This window comes from Ahaetulla prasina, chromosome 11 (assembly GCF_028640845.1).
Source record: "Ahaetulla prasina isolate Xishuangbanna chromosome 11, ASM2864084v1, whole genome shotgun sequence".
NCBI lineage: Eukaryota > Metazoa > Chordata > Lepidosauria > Squamata > Colubridae > Ahaetulla > Ahaetulla prasina.
In genome coordinates this window covers 13,215,657-13,238,595 of record NC_080549.1, presented here as the reverse complement: position 1 = coordinate 13,238,595, position 22,939 = coordinate 13,215,657, and the positions used below count along the sequence as shown (strand labels likewise).

At 46.5% G+C, this 22,939-nt stretch overlaps 2 protein-coding genes across 5 annotated transcripts in view; one reads left to right on the top strand and one right to left on the bottom strand.

Moving 5' to 3' along the window:
- The first annotated feature begins 243 nt into the window (after positions 1-243).
- SLC25A14 (solute carrier family 25 member 14) lies at positions 244-18,626 on the top strand. Of its 2 annotated transcripts, XM_058196836.1 has the most exons (11): positions 244-378; positions 2,185-2,768; positions 6,321-6,468; positions 8,098-8,192; positions 10,345-10,387; positions 12,239-12,359; positions 12,673-12,768; positions 14,996-15,120; positions 15,725-15,860; positions 16,909-16,989; positions 18,080-18,626. In XM_058196836.1, the coding sequence occupies exons 2-11, from the start codon at positions 2,705-2,707 to the stop codon at positions 18,119-18,121; spliced, it is 951 nt and encodes a 316-aa protein (XP_058052819.1). In that variant the 5' UTR covers positions 244-378; positions 2,185-2,704; the 3' UTR covers positions 18,122-18,626. The 2 variants fall into 2 exon arrangements, with proteins under 2 accessions (XP_058052819.1, XP_058052820.1); XM_058196837.1 differs by lacking the exons at positions 244-378; positions 10,345-10,387 and having other exon boundaries at positions 2,354-2,768; positions 12,274-12,359; positions 18,080-18,624.
- A 198-nt stretch (positions 18,627-18,824) lies between these two features.
- GPR119 (G protein-coupled receptor 119) overlaps positions 18,825-22,939 on the bottom strand; it is a 28,503-nt gene continuing 24,388 nt past the window's right edge. For 2 of the 3 annotated variants that reach the window (XR_009156699.1, XM_058196835.1), the window contains exon 2: positions 18,825-19,763. The gene's annotated coding sequence lies outside the window, so the exon portion shown is untranslated. Of the gene's footprint in view, positions 21,759-22,939 lie in introns of all 3 variants that reach the window. The other variant, XR_009156698.1, reaches the window with a different exon arrangement.

Genomic DNA, 22,939 nt, shown 5'->3' with positions numbered 1-22,939 from the left:
TCCCCCTGATAAGGGAGATGTGCCTTATCAGGGGGCAAACCTTACAAGGTTTGCAGCCTTATCGGGAGCAAAAGGCCCCAGGGAGTGTGACTTAGGCCCTTATCGCCCCTAGCTAGGCTACTGAACACATTTTAGACGCCCATGCCTTTGAATATTGGTCGAAAACCGCAATTTAATACAAAACTGCAGCTGCCCACCTGCTGGGAGGGGAGAACCCAATCAGCACTATGAGGATTGCATTGGCTTCCAGGCACATTTCAAAGTGCTGATTGTAATTGATGAAGCCCCTTTGATCCCAGATTCCTTCAAGGCTGCCTCTGTATGAAATTCATTTCTTCCGGACTTTTCTCCCAAGTGGAGATGCAAAGGTTAAGTGAGGTAGGAGCTCACCAATAATGTGTTTTGGGTGGGAGGGGGCTCTCACCTTGCAGAACAGTTCCACCCACCCACCCACCCACCCAAGTGGCTTGGTTGTTATTCACCTTGACATCCATGTTGTATTGTAGGTAGTTAAGCAGAACTTTTCTAGGTTTTTGAGCCTGGCTAGGTGGCTCAGTGGCTAAGACGCTGGGCTTGTCAATCAGAAAGGTCGGCAGTTTGAATCCCTAGTATAGATCCCCTGCGCGAGCAGAGGGGTGGAATAGATGACCTCTAAGGTCCCTTCCAACTCTGTTACTGTTATAGATAACTCTTGCCATGCACATTGGGGACGACAATGGTGAGGGTTACTGTTCATTGGCCAATGAACACTGCCTCTTTGTAATATGTTTGGTTTCTCTGCTGCTAAACTGTCATGAGCTGGTCTGACTTGGCAAATACATAAATAGCTGAGCAGAGGAAGTATGCTAGATGTGAATTGCCAGTTTGGCACAAGCCCTGGGCTGTATTTAGCCCCCAAAAGGCCTATCACGAGTCTTGAACTCAAAATGATCAGATTGTAATTCTGAATGTCAGCAGGACATCACTAGACGCACCAAATGTATTACCGTATTATGTAGCCCTTATATTTTTAATTTAAAAATAGTGGAAAACAGATCCATGAATTTGCTTGGCTTCCCCAGCCTTTTCGGGACTGGGTAAATAAAGTAGAAATATAACAAGTAGCACACCTTTCCCCCTAAGCAATGAAGATCTGATACGCTTAATCAAGATAATATGTTTTGGACAAAGATATCTTTGAATCCCTTCCCCTACAGAGAAGAGATTAATATTTTATTTAAGAATTCTAGGATATTTTGATTTAAGAATTCGCAAACCCTGATGTCCTTCTAACACCGATGTTTTACCTGGTTGGGTAATGAAATGTCAGCCGGAAGCTATAAATATTATTTTCTGTTTTCGTGACAGGCGAGAAGGTGCATTTCTTCTTGCGTTTCTGTACCTCAGACATTTTGCAAACGGGTTGGCAAGCGCCGATAAACTGACAGGGGAGTGAGAAAGCCATAAAGCGCGACAATCCAAAATACGTTTGCAAATGATACGTTTACACTGAACCCTAAACTTAACCTAACGGGCTTCAACGTGTGAAGCCACCAAAAATTAAAAAGCTAGCCGAGCTTTGCCTGCTGCAGGAACACATCTTCTAAACCAGCGGTTCTCAACCTGTGGGTCAGGACCCCGTTGGGGGTCGAATGACGATTTGCCAGGGGTCGCCTAAGACCATCGGAAATATGGGAAGTATACTTGCGAGTCGAAGAATCGCGCTCCAATGGTTGACTCCACAAGCCAGCTGCAGGCTCTTCATATCGCTAGCCGAATTCGGCTTCAGGCGCGATGAATTAAAAAAGAGAGAAATCTTTGCTGTGATGTCTCCCTCTCAAGCCAGCTGCAATCACTCCCAATCGCTAGCCTAACCTGGCTTCAGGGGCGATAAACTTAATAGGGGAGGAGTCTCCGCTTTAATGCCTCCGTCCTTAAGGCAATCGCAAGCAGTTCAGATCGCTAGCCAATACGGCTTCAGGCGCGATAAATTCAAAACGAAAATAATTTTACGGTTGGGGTCGCCACATCATGGGGAATTGTATTAAAGGGGTCGCAGCACTATAAAGGTTGAGAGCCACTGTTCCAGACCTTTTAGTATGTGTGAATGCAGCCAAGCCCTCCATCATATCCTTAAAACTCTCCTCCCATTGGGGAATGCCCCACCAGGGGAAACTTGAATAAGCAAGGTTTTCCCTATTACAGATGCAGCTTCCGTCCTTGCCATAGGACCAGCCAAGATGGCTTCTATGCTGGTTTGCTCCCCAGTTTGCCTAATGATGGAAAGGTGCCCTTGGCAAGATCAAAGCCTTCTCCTCCCCTCTGGGCTCCGCCCCCTCTTGGTTGAGCCACGCCTCCCTCGGATCTTGCGGAGAACACCTTAGCAGAGAAGGAGGGTGGGCGGGGCAGGCGCCTCTCGCCCAGGAGAGACTTCGGCGCTGCCATTGGCTACTTTTAGCCCCAACCCACCACCTCGTCCAATCGCAAGCCTCGAGATTCTCCTCCGCATTTTCCCAGCCCGCTGAGAGCGAACCTCCTTTTTTTCCCCCTCTCTCTCTTCTTTGTAATACTTTTGGCCTTTGCCGGCTGCCGTCCGGACCAAGCGCGAATCCTCTCCGGCCGGGGAAAGAAACGAGAGAGCGCGCGGCTTGGCGCCCAGGGAAGAACGAAGCTGCACCGGGAAAGGGGGTAGGGGGCACGGCGGCTCCCTTCCTCCTCAGCCGCGATGTCCGTCCTCAGCTGGAAGCCGTTCGTCTACGGGGGATTAGCCTCGCTCGTGGCCGAATTCGGTGGGTGAGATGGAGAGGAAAAGGTTGGGCCGCGGGCGCATGCGCGGTTCCTCGGATGCCTCCCCTTTCGAGTTACCGGGCTGTAGGCCACGCCCTTTCCCCCGGTGCCTAGCAACGCCCTAGCCCGACTCCGCTGCGGCCTAGCTGCTCCGCCTCAGTCCGCGGAGACCGGGCGAAGAAGGGCAGGGAAGTCCGTTGGGCGGACTGGTCTTGGCCCAGCTCTCCCCCCTCCCCGCCAAATCACTGTCCAGCAGTTGACCTTGGGTGTCCAATCCTTATAGAATAGAATAGAATAGAATAGAATAGAATAACAGAGTTGGAAGGGACCTTGGAGGTCTTCTAGTCCAACCCCCTGCTTAGGCAGGAAACCCTATATCACTTCATTTTTTCTCCCATTATTTTGGAGAATTTTTTTTTTCATTATTTTGGAGAAGAGCATCACAATGCCGGACTTTTTTTTTTTTTTCAAGAGGCAACTGGACTTCCTTGTTTTTTTCTTTGAAGACGTTTCGCTTCTCATTCAAGAAGCTTCTTCAGCTCTGACTGGATGGTGTGGAATGGGAGGATTCACCATCCAGTCAGAGCTGAAGAAGCTTCTTGGATAAGAAGCGAAGCGTCTTCAAAAAAAGACAAACAGCCTCAGAAAGTCCATTTGCCTCTTGAAAAAGGCTCCTTTGGGACAACCCTGACCTGGATAATTGAGAATCTCCATAGATGTGCAGGTGTGACACTTATTGTCACCGGAACTGATGTGAAGCCTGTCGAAACTTTCATCGTAAACTTTTCACCTGACAGTTAGGATAAGTATAGGTAGTCCTCGACTTAACGACCACAATTGAGCCCCCCTCAATTTTTGTTGCTAGGTGAACCCCACAACAAACAATCCTGATCTATGTAACTCATGGGTTAGTCTTTCACGTGATCCCAACAATATTGCTGTACAGGTAATCCTCGACATACAACCCAAATTTAGGTTGCTAAGTCAGAAATTGGTTAATTTCTGACTTAGCTTTTGCTCCATTGACTGAGTTTTTGCTCCATTTCTTGCCAGAGTTGTTAAGTGAATCGCCCGCAATTGTTAAGCTAGCAACACTGTGTGAGTGACTCTGCTTTCCCCATTGACTTTGCTTGTCAGAAGGTCGGAAAAGGAGATCACATGAGTCTGGGACGCTGCAACCGTCATAAATATGAATCAGTCGCCAAGCATCTGAATTTTGACCACTAGGAAGGCCGCAATGGTTGCAAGTGTGAAAAACGGTGATAAGTCACTTTTTTCAGGGCTGTTGTCACTTCGAACAGTCACTAAATGAACTGCTGTAAGTCGAGGACTATCTGTAATCAGTGGAGAGACTTCCCATCAGAAATCATGGGTGCTCCAACTTGGCTGGAGATTTTCAAGAAGAGATTGGACAACCATTTGTCTAAAATGGTATAGGGCAGTGCTGATGTACCGGAAGAGCAGCTGCACGCCAGGAAGATGATCTTCCTGTTTCCGGCCCGCATACGCACCAGCCACCTGGTCTTCCGGTTTCTGGCGCACATGTGCACGCAAAGACCAGCTAGCTGGTGTGCATGCGTGCGCTGGGAAGATAATTTTCCGGTGCATGCATTTGCATCAGCCACTTAGTCTTCCGGTTGTTGGTGTGCATGTGCGTATGAAGACCAGCTGGCCAGCGCGCCGGAACCCGGAAGAGCAACGGGCGACGGCTCTTGTGCCCGGAGAGATAGCTCTGCATGCCACTTCCAGCACGCGTGCCATAGGTTCGCCATCACGGGTATAGGGTTTCCTGCCTGAGCGGGGGGCTGGACTAGAAGACCTCCAAAGTCCCTTCCAACTCTGTTATTCTGTTAAAACGTTAACTTACCTTTGCTGAGTAAAAAAAAACCTATGCAGGGTATGTTACAGAACTTCTCCATGAAGGAGGTCCATCTAGTGGGATCAAGAACAAGGGTCTTCTCCATGATGGCTCCCTGTCTTTGGAACATCATCCCTGCAAAAATAAGATTTCTCCACCTTGATACTCTTTTGAAAGGGAATCCATGAAGATATGGTTCTGCCAATGGACCTGGGGATCAGGGAGATACGGAGCCCATGAAGTGGTTGATTTGATTTGTTTTCGCCTGGGAGAGAGGGCGCTGAGATTTATTGGGTTTTGTATTTGGGGTTTTTCTTCTGTAACCTGTCCGGGATCACTGCGAATTGGCCAACCGTATACGTTTCCTTAATCAATTTTAATAAGAATTGTACCCACTAGAGTTGTACTTCTGAGAATCAGTCAAGTCTGCACAAAACCTAAGATGGAAGACTGTCAAAGTCCAAAATTAAGAAAGACGTGTGGAGTTACTTTGAAGCAGATTCCTTTATTGTTCCTCACCTCTGGGCAGAAGCTTCCGAAACGAAAAGCAATTACTTGCATTGTTAAATATATACTCTGGGAAGGTCTAGGAAGAGGCGTGTCTCTCTTCTTCCCAACCAAAAACTACTTGCTGCTCTCATTCTTCCAGAATGCACTTTCTTCCCTGCTGGGAATCTGGACTACATTTCCCAACAAAGACCGTCGCAGAATCCCCTGATATTCTTTACTACCATGAGGAATTTTATTAGATCAAGATGGACAGTTTGGCTTATCCTCAAACCCCCTTCAGCTCTAGGGGAAAAAACGGCAGGCCCAAAACTGTTCTGTAGTCAATGCTACAAATTGCGGTACAGCTAACATGTTAGAGCTGTGATGGCGAACCTATGGCACGTGTGCCACAGGTGGCACGCATAGCCATATCCAGTGGTGGGATTCAAATAATTTAACAACCGGTTCTCTGCCCCAATAATTTCTTCCAACAACCAGTTTGCCAAAATGCTCAGAAATTTAACAACCGGTTCTCCCGAAGTGGTGCGAACTGGCTGAATCCCACCACTGGCCATATCAGTGGGCACGCGAGCTCAGCTCCGGCCAGCTGATTTTCATTTTTCTCTCTCACCTGGCTTTCCATTTTTCTCTCTCATCTAGATTTCCATTTTTCTTTCTCACCTGGCTCCAGAGGCTCTCTGTGAGTCTGGGAAGGGCGAAAACGGCCTTCCCCACCCATCCCCAGGCCCTATGGAGGCCAGAAACGGCCCATTTACCAACTTCTGGTTGGACAGGAAGTGACGTTTTTTGCTGTCCCCAGCCTCCAGAGCCTCTCGATGAGTCTCTGGAGGCTGGGGATAGCAAAAAACATCACTTCCTGTCCAACCGGAAGTTGCTAAATGGGCCGTTTCTGGCCTCCGGAGGGCCTCCAGGGGTATGTGAGGAAGGCCATTTTCGCCCTCCCCAGACTCTTAGAGAGTCTCTGGAGCCAGGTGAGAGAGAAAAACAGACCATTGAGTGGGGGGGAGGGACCATCGCGCACATATGCGTGGGGGAAGGGCGCATAGAATTATGGGTGTGGACACACACGCGTGACCTCCCGTTCCCCCCTTCCTGGCACGTGATGGCAAAAAGCTTAGCCATCACTGTGTTACAGCAATCGTTCGATCATTTCTGCTATGTGATTCAGCGGCTTCTTCTACCCTAGGGACCTTCCCTGTGGATCTCACCAAAACGCGACTTCAAGTCCAAGGTCAAAGCATTGATTCCCGTTTCCGAGAGATCAAATATCGGGGCATGTTCCATGCCTTGTTCCGCATCTCCAGAGAAGAAGGCATCCTGGCATTATATTCTGGGTAAGTACAGCTTCCATTTTCCATATTTATTTATTTATTTATTTATTTAATCATATTTATATACCGCCCTATCTCCCGAAGGACTCAGGGCGGTTTACAGGCACTTAAAAACACATAAACACATAAATACAATATAAAAACAATTAAAAAACTTATTCTATAAGCCCGTTATTAAAATATAAAAATAAAACCCAATTAAAACCCATAAATTTAAAATCTAGCTCAGTCCTGCACAATTAAATAGGTATGTTTTAAGCCCGCGGCGGAAGGTCTGTATGCACAGCTTCTTCCCTACCACGCGCAGGTAGTTCTCGGCTTAACAACATTTTGTTTAGTGACCTTTCGAAGTTGCAACGAGCACTGAGAAAAGTGACTTGTGACTGTTTTATTTTTTCACACGGCCATTGCAGAATCTCCCTGGTCACGTGATTTGTATTGGGATGCTTGGCAACTGGCTCATATTGATAACAGTTGCTGTGTCCCAGGGGCCTTGTGATCCCCTTTTGGCAACCTTCTGACAAGCAAAGGGGAAATCCTTGAGTGGCTCAGACTGCTAAGACAGTCTGTTATTAACAGCAGCTGCTTGCAATTACTGCAGGTTCAAGTCCCACCAGGCCCAAGGTTGACTCAGCCTTCCATCCTTTATAAGGTAGGTAAAATGAGGACCCAGATTGTTGGGGGCAATAAAAGTTGACTTTGTATATAATATACAAATGGATGAAGACTATTGCTTAACACAATGTAAGCCGCCCTGAGTCTTCGGAGAAGGGCGGGGTATAAATGCAAATAATAATAAAAAATCATTAACAATAGTGCTCCTAACTTAACAACTGCAGTGATTCAGTTAAGATATGCGACAAGAAAAGTCATAAAATGGGGCCAAACTCACTTAATCAATTTCTGACTTAGCAACTTAAATTTGGGGGTCAGTTGTGGTCGTAAGTCAAGGACTACCTGTAGGAGCAATATTGTTGGGATCACACAAAAGACTAACCCAGGGGTAGTCAACCTTTTTAAACCTACCGCCCACTTTTGTATCTCTGTTAGTAGTAACATTTTCTAACCGCCCACCGGTTCCACAGTAATGTGTCATGTATTGTCGTCTGCGCATGCCTCTCGCACATCATGGATTGGGTTTGGGGGGGGGCGCCGGCTACCAGCTCTGCTTGCCTGTTACAGCTGGGTGGTGTGGAGGGAGATACACGAGCTATTCTGGGACGAGGCTCTTTTGTTTGCGGTCGCACTATAGCTTCATTTAGTTTCACTTACGTAACGTGAACTAAACTTATGCGCGGGTGATACAAATAGTATATTTTCAGAAATTTAAATTGTCACGGGGAATTTTATGAAAACCTAATGAAAATGTTTTTAAATAATGCTATGAATTTTTTTTTAAAAAGTCAATTAAATTTAAAAAAAAGGAAAGTGCTTCAGTATCGGACAAAACCCCTACCGCCCACCATGAAAGCTGCAACGCCCACCAGTGGGCAGTAGGGACCAGGTTGACTACCACTGGACTAACCTATGAGTTACACGGTTCAGGCTTGTTTGTTGTTGGGCTTGGCTAAATGAAGTGTGGGAGTGCTGCTCTTTGCCTAAGCTGGATCGTTGTTGTTTTGTGTGTTGCAGCATTGCACCGGCATTATTAAGACAAGCATCTTACGGCACCATAAAGATTGGTATATACCAGAGTTTGAAACGACTTTTTGTGAACCGTTTAGAAGGTTGGTATGCTAAGAAAACCTTGTGGCTCTTCGCCCCACTCCTTTGCAAAGCTCTAAAGTGTCAGATCTATTAATTAACAGATAATCAATCTGGCTGTGGCTCACCTGAGCTGCTTGGAGTTTCAGATTCCCAAGATGGCCAAAGACAGTGCTAGAAAGGCAAAGGATGATATAAAAAGTAGAAAAATCTCCTATGTTCTTCTGTTAGTTTTTTTTTTTAACCTCCAGACAGTTTGAATCAGAGGTCTCCAACCTTGGTCCCTTTAAGACTTATGGACTTCAGCTGGCTGAGGAACTCTGGGAGTTGAAGTCCACAAGTCTTAAAGGGACCAAGGTTGGTTTGAATCATACTTTTCTCTCCTTAACCTATACTTCTCATTCTTCCTACATCATTTTGGGATGATTTTCCCTTGCTGCATTGCACTCAAGTCCCAAATGGTGTTCATTATCAATCATATGAGCCACAGTAGCGCAGTGGTTAGAGTGCAGCACTGCAGGCTACTTCTGCTGCCTGCCGGCTGCCTGCAATTTGGCAGTTCGATCCTGACCGGCTCAAGGTTGACTCGGCCTTCCATCTTTCCGAGGTTGGTAAAATAAGGACCCAGATTGTTGGGGGCCATAGGCTGACTCTGTAAACCGCTTAGAGAAGGGCTGTAAAGCAGTATATAAGTCTAAGTGCTATTGCTATTCATCAGTAGCTGTATTGAAACAAAAGTGCTGTGGAACACATCAGGATATGTCTGTGCAGATGTTTTTATCGTAGAGAACATGGTCTCTTTCCTAGATGAAACAAATGGGATGAACAGGAAATGCTCGGTTACAGAGGCAGGAAGGCAAGCAAAGTTCAGGCTTTCATTCTACCCACTTGTTTCTACAGGTAGTCCTCGACTTACTGTTCTGACCTAGGAATGAACTAGAGTCCTCGTCCCGACAATAAACCCTTTTTATTAAGTCACTGTGAATTTCTCTCATTCACATCCAGCAAAGTCTTTCAAGGGAGAATTGTTCTGTCCTCCTCGCCTCAGTCCAAGCGATGACTTAATTAGCCGACACTATCGGCTCTGGCAGAAAACTAGCGAGCGTCTGCCAAGTGTCTGTGTTATCTCTCTTGATGCCGATGAGTCAAACAGTACTTCAGCTCTTAGTTAAGCAGTTGATTTGCCTGCTACGAAGAGGCATAGCAGCCCTTGCTGTTTTATATCCTGTGGGGTGTGGCTCCATGACTCAGCACTTCCTAGGCCTGCCCCACCCCGCTTCTGTTGTTCCCGCCTCTCCTGCCTACAAAACCTAGGGTCCAGCCAGGCCTGATTGCCATCAGCTGGGTCTGGAGGCATGGCCTGTGGGGGGAAAGAGTCAGGGGACGGTTAGGGTTAGGGTTAGGGTTAGGGTCAATTATGGTCATAAGTCGAGGACTACCTATACTTGATTTCTTCTTGATCCCTTTTTTTGACCTTTTCATAATTCTAGATCAAGTCTGTGGGAGCACAGTTCTAATTTTCCTTGATGAAGATTAGAATCCAGTCCCAAAGGTGTTTTTTTTTTCAAGAGGCAACTGGATTTTCTGGTCTTTTTTCTTTGAAGACATTTCGCTTTTCATCCAAGAAGCTTCTTCAGTGCTGACTGGATGGTGGGGAATGGAAGGATTTATATTCCTTGCAGACAGCTGGTCATTTGCATCCTTTCAGAGGGTCGCTGAAGCACTTGGAGGTTTATCTGTGTCCTCAATGACCCTCTAAAAGGATGCAAATGACCGTCTGCAAGGAATATAAATCCTTCCCTTCCCCACCATCCAGTCAGAGCTGAAGAAGCTTCTTGGATGAGAAGCGAAATGTCTTCAAAGAAAAACCAGGAAGTCCGGTTGCCTCTTGAAAAAAGCACCTTTGGGACAACCATGACCTGGATGACTGAGAATCTCCACAGATCCACGGAATCCAGTGCTTTTCTTCTTAAAAACACCTCCGATGCAGTCATTTTGACGCTCATTCCAAAATTCAAAATGGGGGAATGTCACGCCGATAAAAATCCAGGCGTCCGGCTGCCCTGCCTGCCTTTTCATCGCCCACCAAGTTGCCCCTGCCTACACTATCACATATGCTGTGTGTTGTGGTCTCTGCTTATGGGAACTATGTCTTAAATGTTTGTTTTCCTGCAGGCCCTGGGCAGAGAGTGACCCGGTCTCTATGGAGAGTGCTGCGGTCAGTACCCCTGCCCTCCCCAGCCTAACTCTGCTCTAACTTTTTGGCTTTTTCCTTTCTGAACTAATTCTCTAATCACGTTTGGCTGGGTATTTTTTTTTTTAATTCCGGTTCTCAGATTCTACTGAATCTCTATCAAAAATTGTCCCAAAGACCCTTTTTTTCAGGGGGCAACTGGACTTTTTTTTCTTTGAAGACGTTTCCCTTTTCATCCAAGAAGCTTCTTCAGTGCTGACTGGATGGTGGGGGATGGAAGGATTTATATTCCTTGCAGACAGCTGGTCATTTGCATCCTTTCAGAAGGTTGCTGAAGCACTTGGAGGTTTATCTGTGTCCTCAATGACCCTCTAAAAGGATGCAAATGACTGTCTGCAAGGAATATAAATCCTTCCCTTCCCCACCATCCAGTCAGAGCTGAAGAAGCTTCTTGGATGAGAAGCGAAATGTCTTCAAGGAAAAACCAGGAAGTCCGATTGCCTCTTGAAAAAAGCACCTTTGGGCCAACCGTGACCTAGATGACTGAGAATCTCCACAGATATTGGAATCCAGTGCTTTTCTTCTTAAAAACACCTCCGATGCAGTCATTTTGATGCTCATTCCAAAATTCAAAATGGGGGAATGTCACGCCGATAAAAATCCAGGCGTCCGGCTGCCCTGCCTGCCTTTTCATCGCCCACCAAGTTGCCCCTGCCTACACTATCACATATGCTGTGTGTTGTGGTCTCTGCTTATGGGAACTATGTCTTAAATGTTTGTTTTCCTGCAGGCCCTGGGCAGAGAGTGACCCGGTCTCTATGGAGAGTGCTGCGGTCAGTACCCCTGCCCTCCCCAGCCTAACTCTGCTCTAACTTTTTGGCTTTTTCCTTTCTGAACTAATTCTCTAATCACGTTTGGCTGGGTATTTTTTTTTTTTAATTCCGGTTCTCAGATTCTACTGAATCTCTATCAAAAATTGTCCCAAAGATCCTTTTTTTCAGGGGGCAACTGGACTTTTTTTTTTCTTTTGAAGACATTTTGCTTCTCATCCAAGAAGCTTCTTCAGCTCTGACTGGATGGTGGGGGAATGGAAGGATTTAAGAAGAAGATAATCTGTGTCTCCAGGGACCTGAAAGTCCCTGAAGGAATATAAATCAGATAATCTGTGTCTTCAGGAACAGACTTTTAGCTATACAATTTGGGATGAACACCATTGGAATGGTGTGGGAGTAGGAATAGATTTCCAGAGGAAAAAAAATGCAGACTACAGGAACCAGGAGCACCGCTCAGGTGACCCTGAGGACACAGATAAACCCCCAAGTGCTTCAAGGACCCTCTAAAAGAATGCAAATTTCCAGCTGTCTGCAAGGAATATAAATCCTTCCATTCCCCACAGTCCTGTTAGAGGTGAAGAAGCTTCTTGGATGAGAAGCGAAACGTCTTCAAAAGAAAAAAAAATCAAGAAAGTCCAGTTGCCTCCTGAAAAAGCACCTTTGGGACAATCATGACCTGGATGACTGAGACTCTCTACAGCCTTTCTATCAAAAATTCTTTCTGCGTTTACACCTCCCAGGAAGCTTAAGGGATTGGGTGGCATTCCTTTTTGAGAATCTTAACAATTCTGGGGAGGAAAAGCAAGGAAATTGGTTCATCTGCTTCCTGCTTTATACTTTTTAACCATCTGGAAAAAGAAAGGTTTGATTGGAATCCTGCAGATTTGCAATATCTTTAGGTACAAGAAAGAGACGGTTAGAAAATCTGACCACCTGGTCTTTCCCTAAATATATATATATGTATATAAAAGAATATACATTCTTTTTCGTCTTTACTTTTCCTTCCTGTAATCTACTTCTGTTGCTTTTTCTCCTTGAGCAGAATTTTGGCTTACATCATGTTCTCCCCAATTGCAGATGAGACGTTATTGATCAATGTCATCTGTGGAGTGATTTCAGGGGTGATCTCCTCCGCTCTGGCTAATCCAACAGATGTACTAAAGGTAAGAAGTCAGTAACAGAGTTGGAAGGGACCTTGGAGGTTATCTAGTCCAAACCCCTGCTCACGCAGGTGACCTGTACTAGGGATTCGAACTGCCGACCTTTCTGATCGACAAGCTCAGCGTCTGAGCCGCTGTGTGCACTTATTGCTGGTCCATTGCTGCTTTTTTAATTTCTCATCTGTTCTAATAAAGTTTGTTCATTTTTACGCTGACTGAGTTCCCTACTACCTACTGGGGCCTGGGTCACAACGTATGTTGGGTCATAAAGTGGCTTTCCTATTTCCACCGACTTCCCTGCTCTCTTCGTTTTTAGATTCGAATGCAAGCTCAGGGCAGCCTGTTCCAGGGCGGCATGATAGGAAGCTTCATAGACATCTACCAGCAAGAAGGCACACGGGGCCTCTGGAGGGTAAGAGCGCCTTGTGTTCTCTCCCACTCTCCATGTGTTTCGTTGTAGCTTCCACAGGAAAATGTGAGGAAGGCTTGTCTAAGACTTAAATTTTTATGATGTTTACATTCTGACTTCCCTCGGGTGTCAATACCCTCTGAATGTGGTTCTTTCCTTACCAGACATTTCATTACCAAACTCGGTAACTTCATCAATGCTAGAAGGGGATGGGGTTTGTGGAGGTGGAGGAGGAGGACTGTGGGGTTCATGATACTCTCTGAGCGTGTTTCATTATCAATTTAGGTAACAACATCAGCTCTCTGATTTTCCTCTGAGAACTCATAGTAGTGCTCCAAAGAATCACCCCTCATTTCATTGTCACTTCAGTAATGCTGTGAGTTTGGTTGGTCTAAAAGAGAGTATTACTGGCTCAAACCTGGCCAGGGCCTTCCACTATTATGAGCCTTGGTGATGCAGTGGTTAAAATGCAGTATTGCAGGCTAATTCAACTCACTGCCAGGAGTTCGATCCTGACCGGCTCAAGGTTGACTCAGCCTTCCATCCTTCCGAGGTGGGTAAAATGAGGAGCCAGATTGTTGGGGGCCAGAGGCTGACTCTGTAAACTGCTTAGAAAGGGCTGTAAAAGCACTAAAGCGGTATATAAATCTATAAGTGCTATTGCTAAGTGCTGTTCAGTGGAGATTTGAACCTGCTGTCCATCATTCAGCTTAAATATGTTGTTGAATTTAAGATTCAGCCCTTAGGCAGGTGTGGCTAATTCTAGCATTTTTAGCAACAGTTGTGTATGAACGAAAGTTATAAACGTGGTGGTAGCAATCACAAAAATTTTTTAAAAAAAATATTGGGAGATCTCTAGTAGTGGAATAATTTTAATACTTTCCCTCAATTGAAGTGTCCTTCTTTATCAAGGTCCCTTATTTTTGATTTTCGGGGAGCAGCCAGTAAGACCCTAATTGTCTAGAGCAGGGGTGTCAAACTCAAGGCCCGGGGCCCAAATCTGGCCTGCGGGGTGCTTAGATCTGGCCCGTGGGGCCGCCCTTTAAACAGCAAAGGACTGGCCTGCGGCGCTTCTGCCAGCAAAAACGGAGCTTGCTTGGGATGCGGGTGGCCCTCCCGAGCTCCATTTCGCTGGTAGAGGGTTGCAGGAGGCCGTCGCAGCTGAAAACGGAGCTGTTGTGTCTGCACCCCCCGAGCCGGGGCGCCTGCCAGAAAGTGACTCAGAAAGTGAGGGGGAAGGGGCATCAGGACTTACCTCTGGAGCACCGGCTTCCCTGACTCAGCTCCAGGAGTCAGAGGCAGGCCAGGTGGAGATAGCGAGGCCTCTGTCCCCTGACTCTTCCCCCCCCCTCCTGGCCACGCCTCCAGACCCGGCTGATGGCAGTCAAGCCTGGCTGGACCCTAGGTTTCATAGGCAGGAGAGGCGGGAACAACAGAAGCAAGGGTGGGGCAGGCCTAGGAAGTGCTGAGTCATGGAGCCACACCCCACAGGATAAAAAAGCAGCAAGGGCTGCTATACCACTTCATGGCAAGCAAATCAACTGCTTAACTAGAGCTGAAGTACTGTTTGTTCCTGGTTGACTCATCGGCATCAAGTGAGATAACAGAGACACTTGGCAGACGCTCGCTAGTTTGCTGCCAGAAGCTGATAGTTGCCAGCTAATTAAGTCATCGCTCGGACTGAGGCGAGGGGGACAGAACAGGAGCTCAGGAGCTCGTTTTCGCTGGCCGAGCGCTTGGGTCACCACAGGTGCCCCCCTCCCCTGACACGAGTGACATCGAGCTGGCCACGCCTATCTTGCTCCCCAAGGTCAAACACAACCCTGATGCAGCCCTCAATGAAATCAAGTTTAACCCACCCACCCCGCTCTAGAGGGATGAGAATGGCAAAGCAAGAAAGCAAAATAACATAAACTGGAATAATGCATAGCAAATAATAGGTTTTAATTTTCGGTATTAACACTTCTTAATGAAATCAGGATTTTGTCAAAAGAAGTAGTTGATAAATCAGGCGTATAGATCTATCTTTTTAAAGGAGTTTTGTAAACAAAAGAGATCTGACCTAAATACCAGTGGACTGTTGTTGTTGTTTTTCCCTTGTGAACAATGAAGCAACCTGCAAACTTCAGAACAATTAAGGATGGGGTAAATGGAAGTTATACGATAGTGGGTCATTGTTCAAGATGATGTGGTTGAAGCCATTCTAACTTCTGGTCTTTTCTTCGGCTAGGGTGTGGTTCCCACTGCTCAGCGAGCTGCTATTGTGGTGGGAGTTGAGTTACCAGTCTATGACATTACCAAGAAACACTTAATACTTTCAGGACTCATGGGGGACACAATTCTGACACATTTCATGTGAGTACCTGCCACTGTTCTGGTGGTTAACCTAAATAGTATTTTTCTCAAGTTGTGTAGGTTGTGAAACGAGGCATGGATTGTGGGCATGGAGTAGTCAAGAGCTCGCATTTTGGCATTTTTCCCTATGACTTCTGGAGATTGTGCATCCTTCCAGTGGGTGAATACCAATATTGCACTAAGCCACATTATGGACTTGTTTAGTTTTGATTCAGTGAACCCAGCTCTATAAACCAAGATTTCTGGCCTAATACTATGCGTAATCCAGACCTATATTTAAATATAGCGAGAACAAATCTGAACCCGTGTTAGAAATTGTAAGGAGCAAAGAGACTATGGTGTCAAAGCCATTTTCTGGTGAGGCCACCAGTATTACTGTCCTTTAAAATGTTACGTGAGTTGTGGAAAACTCAGAGGAAGAATCGGTCATTCCGCCACCCGCAACTAAAGCCTGTGGTTTCCATCGCACATTTTCTCCCAAGAATTGTACTAGGCCTGTCCCCGAAATCAGGGCCACATAGAAGGAAGGAATTCACAATCTCTAGTTATTCTGTGAGATGCACCGGCTTTTAAATGCTTTCTTCTTCTATGCTTGTCTGTCCAGTTCCAGTTTTACCTGTGGACTGGCTGGTGCCATCGCTTCCAATCCAGTGGATGTCGTTCGAACCCGCATGATGAATCAGCGGGCCATAGTGGGAAGTGTGGAGCTGTATAGGGGAACAATGGACGGCCTGCTAAAGGTAAGAACGACAGAGTAACCATCTTGAGGGAGTCAGGATCGGAATGGGACTTTTCTCCTCGAACGCTTGGCGCTGCCTGTTTCTCCACCAGGGTTTCGCTTCCGGGTTATTATGCCTCAGCACTTTGGGCCACGGCCCCTCTCTCCCGGTCCCTTCGCCACGGCCCATTCATCGCAGTACAGTTCGCGTCAGGCTTTTGGGCATACAGGACAGTTTGAAGCCAGCCAATCGGTACAAGGAATAGTAATAATCTAACTAAATTGTGAAACTCAGTTATATACCCTAATCTAGATCTACATCCCCCTGCAACAGACAGATTCCTTCCTTTTGTTTTCCTAATTAGCCATTAATTGGTCCCCTATTAACCCCACAAAAGGTGTGTGGATTGTTAGTTAGTCCTAGGAAAACTTCTTCCCTTTTCTGGGAATTTGCCTCTACAAACCCCCTCTCTCTCTCCCCCCCCACACTCTTCCCCCCCCCCCGCCCTGTCTTTTGTGGCTGGATCTCGGCCACGGGAGGCTCCGAACTGACAGAGCCTCCCTCTGAACTGCAGCCCCCGCTCTACTCCCAAAGCCCTCGAGCACCTGCACCGATTGGCTGGCTTCGAAGTGTCCTGTGTGCCCAAAAGCCCGACGCGAACTGTACTGCGACGAATGGGCCGTGGCGAAGTGACCGGGACAGAGGGGCTGTGGCCCAAAGTGCCGAGGCATAATAACATGGCGGCGAAACCCTGGTGGAGAAACAGGCAGCGCCAAGAGTTCGAGGCGAAAAGTCCTAGACCCGTCAGGATTAGTGTGATGTAGTGGTTCAGGGGCACCTGGTTCATTCCCACCCTAAGTCATGTAAATGCATTGGTTGACTTCGTCCCTATCTCCTCATCTACAGCTTACTTTTCTTGCTGTGGTGGGAGCAGTATAAATGGGGATCCCCTTATGGGGTGCTCCAAGCTCCTAAACAAAGGCAGGATGTAAATCTAATAAGTGTTGGGGACAACACAGAGGTTTGGATCAGGATGTATTTTGAATGTGGTTTCTTATCGCCTCTGCAGACTTGGAAAAGTGAGGGTTTCTTTGCACTTTACAAAGGTTTCTGGCCAAATTGGTTGAGACTTGGTCCCTGGAATATCATTGTATCCTTTTGTACGCAAGGCAGAGGCACCATCATACCGGGAAAGCTGGGGAATATTTTTGAAGCGATTATCCATCATAGCCAAGTGTTTTGTAGATGTGACATATTTCCTGCATATGCTGAATTATAAGTTACCCGGATCTATTCGGATCTAATTCAGCATGTTGTGTAAACCTGCTTGTTATTATATACCAGAACAATAACTCTGAGCTAGGCGAGTGTGTGAACTTGTATGTTAAACAACAATTTCCCCTATGCAACTTAATTTGGATTGCTGTATCAACTCCTGTGCTTACGCAAGGTTTTGAGTGACTAATCGATCGCGTTTGATTCACACCACTTTGCTGAAGCCCAAAAAGCGAAGAAAGCTAAGGTCAAATTTAGGCACCTTTGACCTCCTGGGCAAAGGGAGCTTCTGAATTTTTAGCCGATACGATTAAAGATCAATTTTAGCCTTCCAGAACGATCTGTTCGGCGGAGACATTTGAACAGTGTGTTTTTGTTCAGGGCGTGCTGATGTAGGCAGCCCACATGAATTTGGGAGTTGAATAATTCTACGCACTATGCACTCTTCTCACTATGCAGAGAAGAGCTCCTGGGTAGATTCTATCCTTATCCAATCCAGTTGCTAGATCTTTCGGGAAAGGCTCCTGCTCAAGTGACAGGAGAGCCCTGCCAAATTTGATATTCATGATGCACTCAGGATATTAGCTCATCTTTGGGCAGCTCTTCAGAGCTGTTCCTTCTACTGAAGTAATATAAAATATCCCTGCCCTTTTTCTTATCATGGCTCTCCTGCATTGGTATCATAGATGATGATTGGCCATTATAATTCCAATTTTGTATGTGTGTGGGGGGGTGGAGGAATCAGGGCTGATAATTTGTTTATTGCTTTTAATTTTTGCCTCCTTTTCACCCTAACATATCCCTTTGATTTCTGCAACTCTAACCCTGTAAGTCCGCTTGGGGCTCTTGGAATCGTTGAAATGTAAAACTAGACATGTTAACTTAGCTGGAAATGAAACCCGGAGGAGGGAGGGAAAGGTTAGAAACGCCTCCTTTTGAAAGTTATTTCCTTAACCCAACGGCAGTTTTTTATCACCTACGAGCAGCTGAAGAGGCTCCCTTTTTAAGGTGCCGGTTTGGATCGGTCATCCAGCCACCCTTCCCGTTTCCCCTCCATTCCTGCATCTTCATGTATTTTTATTTGTATTGTTTTTGTCTACACGGACTTCGTTTCACCCTCCATGTGCTGAGCGCTCAGTGTCGGGAGGGTGGCTTCAGGGGGAAGGGCAGTGGTGGGATTCAGCCAGTCCGCGCCACGTTGGGAGAACCGGTTGTTAACTGTCTGAGTAGTTTGGCAGTTGGAAGAAATCATTAGGGCAGAGAACCGGTTGTTAATTTACTTGAATCCCACCACTGGGGAAAGGGGAGGATGGGTCCACAAATACAGTATTCAGAGCCTGGTGCACGTGCTTCCCCGCTCCCCCCACCCAAGGGAGATGGTGGAACATGGAGGGAAAGCACTTAGGTCTGTGTTTGTATCTTCCATGAAGAGAGCTGTGAGTTAAAAAAATCCTTTTGACTGCCATGTGGCTTTAGCAGTAGGCAATTCCACTCCCCTTCTGGCCCAGGGGTCTCCAACCTTGGCAACTTTAAGCCTGGCGGACTTTAACTCCCAAGATTCTGGGAGTTGAAGTCCGCCAGGCTTAAAGTTGCCAAGGTTGGAGACCCCTGCTCTGGCCCATGCCGGAGGAAAAGGGAAAATAAGGGGGCTGCTGCAGGTCCCTTTCCATTGTCATATAAACCCCATTAAACTATTTATTGGAATCCCATCCTGTGGTGCGTGTGCATTTGTATTTCTGCAAATATTAAAAAAGTTTTCTGGCTTACAATCCATCAATGCGGCTTCTCTCCTACAAAGAACCTTACATTTCCCATCACCGTTTACATTGAGCAGATAAAACAGCTGTTTAGGATCGTGGCTATCCAAGACATGATACGGATAGAGATGTCATTAGCAAAAGGCAATGAAACCTGGCCAGGCGATTCAGCTACAACAGGTGCATGACAACACAGTGGGCAATAAAAATAGCCACACAGCAGGTGCCTGGGGAGAGGGGTGTTACAATTATGAAAGAAAATACAACAGGGTTTCAGCCCGTGATGGATTCTTCAGCCCTTAAGTGAGCAGAAACACGTGTGACAGTTCCGTGCATAATCACACTATCTCCACAATATCGGTCACAACCTGGCAAATATATAGAATTGGATGATCCTCACTTCCTTGGTCCATCTGAAGTGATTTGTGGAATCGGCATTGGAAGTTCTCCCAGTCACAACAGTCCTTCACCCACACTGGTCAGATGGACCGATACCTTCTTCGTTACGCTTTTGGGTCAGCACTCCAACCGCTGTTGACGAGACACCCAGCTGGCAGCTCTCCCAGATGGCATTTCAGCTCAATTTCCCCCTAATGGGCTTCAGCACATTTGCTAATATTCCTCCTATTCGGGGTTTCTTCAGCCATCGTTCACTCCTCCATATGTTTGTTTTTGTCAGGGCAAACACAATCAAGGGACAATAAAAATGGACTCAATGGGTAATCGCTGGGAGCTTATCTTTGCATACTCCAGGTTTTCTTGACATCATTGGCGCAATTAAGCACCGAGAGTTATTAAAAGTTTGGATAAAGGCTCTCCTTCCTTAGCAGCGATATCCCACAACGTTTTTCATTAGCCAACGGCTTGCTTACAGAGAATGGTGGTTTATCACCTGGAAGGAATTAAAAAAACATAAGCCATTAATTTCCTCCCCTGCTCTGCCTCCCCCAATGTTATGATCACCTAGATCTGAGAATTGTTTACAGGGATAACCAAACAATACTGCCAGAAAAACCTGTATAGAAGAAACCTTGGCAACTTTAAGACACGTGGACTTTTTTTTTTTATTTGCATTTATATCCCACCCTTCTCCGAAGACTCAGGGCAGCTTACACTATGTTAGCAATAGTCTTCATTCAATTTGTATATTTATATACAAAGTCAACTTATTGCCCCCAATAATCTGGGTCCTCATTTTACCTACCTTATAAAGGATGGAAGGCTGAGTCAACTTGGGCCTGGTGGGTCTAGAACCTGCAATAATTGCAGGCAGCTGCTGTTAATAACAGACTGCATTAGCAGTCTGAGCCACAGAGGCTCAATTCCCATAATTCCCCACCCAGCAGAGTGCTGGGAGTTGAAGTCCACGAGTCCACAAGTCTTAAATTTGCCAAGATTTGGAGCCCTCTGCTGTAAAGCATTGTTGCCTTTCCTTCTAGGCTGCAGTCTGCAGGGTAGAATAAGGCATCCCTAATTCATGAGGAAAAGGGACACGGTGGCTCAGGGGCTAGGACGTTGAGCTTGTCGATCGAAAGGTCGGCAGCTCGGCAGTTCGAATCCCTAGTGCTGCTGTGTAACGGGGTGAGCTTCTGTGACTTGTCCCAGCTTCTGCCAACCTAGCAGTTTCGAAAGCACCTAAAAATGCAAGAAGAAAAAATAGGGACCATCTTTGGTGGGAAGGTAACAGCGTTCCATGCCCCTTTGGCGTTGAGTCATGCCGGCCACATGACTACGGAGACGTCTTCGGACAGCGCTGGCTCTTCGGCTTTGAAACGGAGATGAGCACCGCCCCCTAGAGTCGGCAACGACTAGCACGTATGTGCGAGGGGAACCTTTAATTCATGAGGATTGTAAGATTTGGAGGACATTGACATCACCCTGTGCCCCATCCTCCGTTCGCACACTTAATTTTGTTCTGGTTTTCTTTCCGGGAGTTAGAATGGACCTCATTGCTTTCTCCATCACAGCAACACAGTGAAGTAGATTAGGTTGACCCCAAAAGTGCTTTTTGCAACTGGACTTCCTTGGGTTTTTTTCTTTTGAAGGTGTTTTGCTTCTCATCCAAGAAGCTTCTTCAGCTCTGAAGCAAAATGTCTTTAAAGAAGAAAAAAACCAGAACGTCCAGTTGCCTCTTGAAAAAAGCACCTTTGGGACAACTATGACCTGGACAACTGAGAATCTCCATAGACATTTAGATTAGGTTAAGGCCGCCTGCTCAGGATCGCCAAGACAAAAGCGTAAACTAGGAACTTCTGGCTATAATCTAACAGGAGCAAACTTTAGCCCTCAGCTACTTTGGGTGGAGTCTTGGAGTCTTCACTGACAGCTTGCTCCCATGTCGTGCAAATGCATTATTATCATGGAACCCTTTTATAAGAATTATCAGCTTGAAAAACGTGGGCAACAACTGGATGCTGCAAGAGGGAAGGAAAAAATCTGTCCTTTCAATATTAAATGTGGCCACAGAACATCCCCATCTTCATCTCACGCTGCACCAGACATCAATTTAAACATTTCCCACTTTGGCTTTTTATGAGCCCGGCTTGCTTAGTCCTGCTGTATTGCGTGGTCTATGTTGTCACTGGTAACGCACAATCAAGGCTAATCCAGTTCGTATTCAGCAAGGTGCGGTTCCCGTCTTCTGTTTCCATGGAGAAGATAACGCAAGTGTTATAACAGAAGCTTTTGAAACCTTCAGATTCCACTTCTTGCTTTTCCATGGCTCATTTATCAGGATCCAAGCTATTAATGGGTCGGGGAGTAAACATGGTCCATCTGCCAATCTAATCGAACAGGACATTGTCGGGATGCGAGCTTTCTTCGCGAACGGCGGAAAATTCTAGGTAATTTGATAAACTTAATGGAGTGGAACGCCACGTTGGTTTGGCTGCATTGTAAAAATAAAATGTATTCCTTTTTTTAATCATTAAAAAAAACAACACACAACTTCATAGTACTGTATTTTCCCATTATGGGAGCTAAAGAGTAAAAACCTCAAGACTGTTGACCTCAACTGACCACAAGGATGCAGCCTTAGTTGACCCGGTCCTTGTAAAAAAGCATCAATTAACCCTCTATAGAAAATCGTACGTTATGACTCAGCTGCCATTACCCTTTGGTCAGGACCCATGAGCCAATAAATGCACAGGTAACTTCAAGAACTATCCAAACATCTCAGGCAGAGGTGGGTTTCAGCAGGTTTTGACCAGTTCTGGAGAACCGGTCGTGGAAATTTTGAGTATTTCGGTAGCAAAAATTCTGACTGGCCCGACCCCCATCTATTCTCTACCTCCCAAGTCCCAGCTGAACGGGAGGAAATGGGGATTTTGCAGCAACCTTCCCCCGGATTGGGGAGGGAATGCAGATTTTGCAGTATCCTTTCCCGGCCACGCCCACCAAGCCACGCCACGCCCACAGAACCGGTAGTAAAAAAAAATTGAAACCCATCGCTGATCTCTAGGTGATCCAAAATGAGAGCTGCTTTGGGACCAAGGTTCTTAATTCCTTTCCAGTGTGCTAGGTCTAGAATTTGAGAGTCTCTTGGCACTGCCACGATGGCCCTTTTAGAGCTTAGACAGAAGGTACAGCAGGGCTGTCAAACTCAAAGCTGGCAGGCCGCATCCCTGAAGCCTGCTGGGGAGGAAAAACAGACGGCCGAAGAAAAAATGCTTTTAAAAGTCAACAACAACAACAACAACAACATCTGATGATCAGCTGGGTATGGGGGTGGTGGTCAGGGATTTTTTCTACAGGTTCTCTGAATCAGCCATCGCCATCGGGTGATCCGGTCCGAACCAGGAGCATTTCACCCCTGCCACAGGATGCTTAGATCTGGACCACGGGGCCGCCGTGGAAACAGTGAAGGACCAGCCCGCGGGGCCTCTGCCAGGGAAAACTGAGCTCGGGAGAGCAGGCCTCCATAGCGTTTTTCCTGGCAGAAGGCTGCAGGAGGATCCCCACCACCATAGGTTCCCCCGAAAAAAGTGATGTCGAGCTGGCCACACACCCCTGGCCACGTGTCTTCCCCCCCCAGCGCCCAGAGGTCAAACACAACCCTGATGCAGCCCT

Coding starts and splice junctions, on each gene's coding strand:
- SLC25A14 (XM_058196836.1), top strand. CDS start 2,705: ATGTCCGTCCTCAGCTGGAAGCCGTTCGTCTACGGGGGATTAGCCTCG. Junction 10,388..12,238: donor TCTCTATGGAGAGTGCTGCG/GTCAGTACCCCT, acceptor CTCCTTGAGCAG/AATTTTGGCTTACATCATGT. Junction 12,769..14,995: donor GCACACGGGGCCTCTGGAGG/GTAAGAGCGCCT, acceptor TTCTTCGGCTAG/GGTGTGGTTCCCACTGCTCA.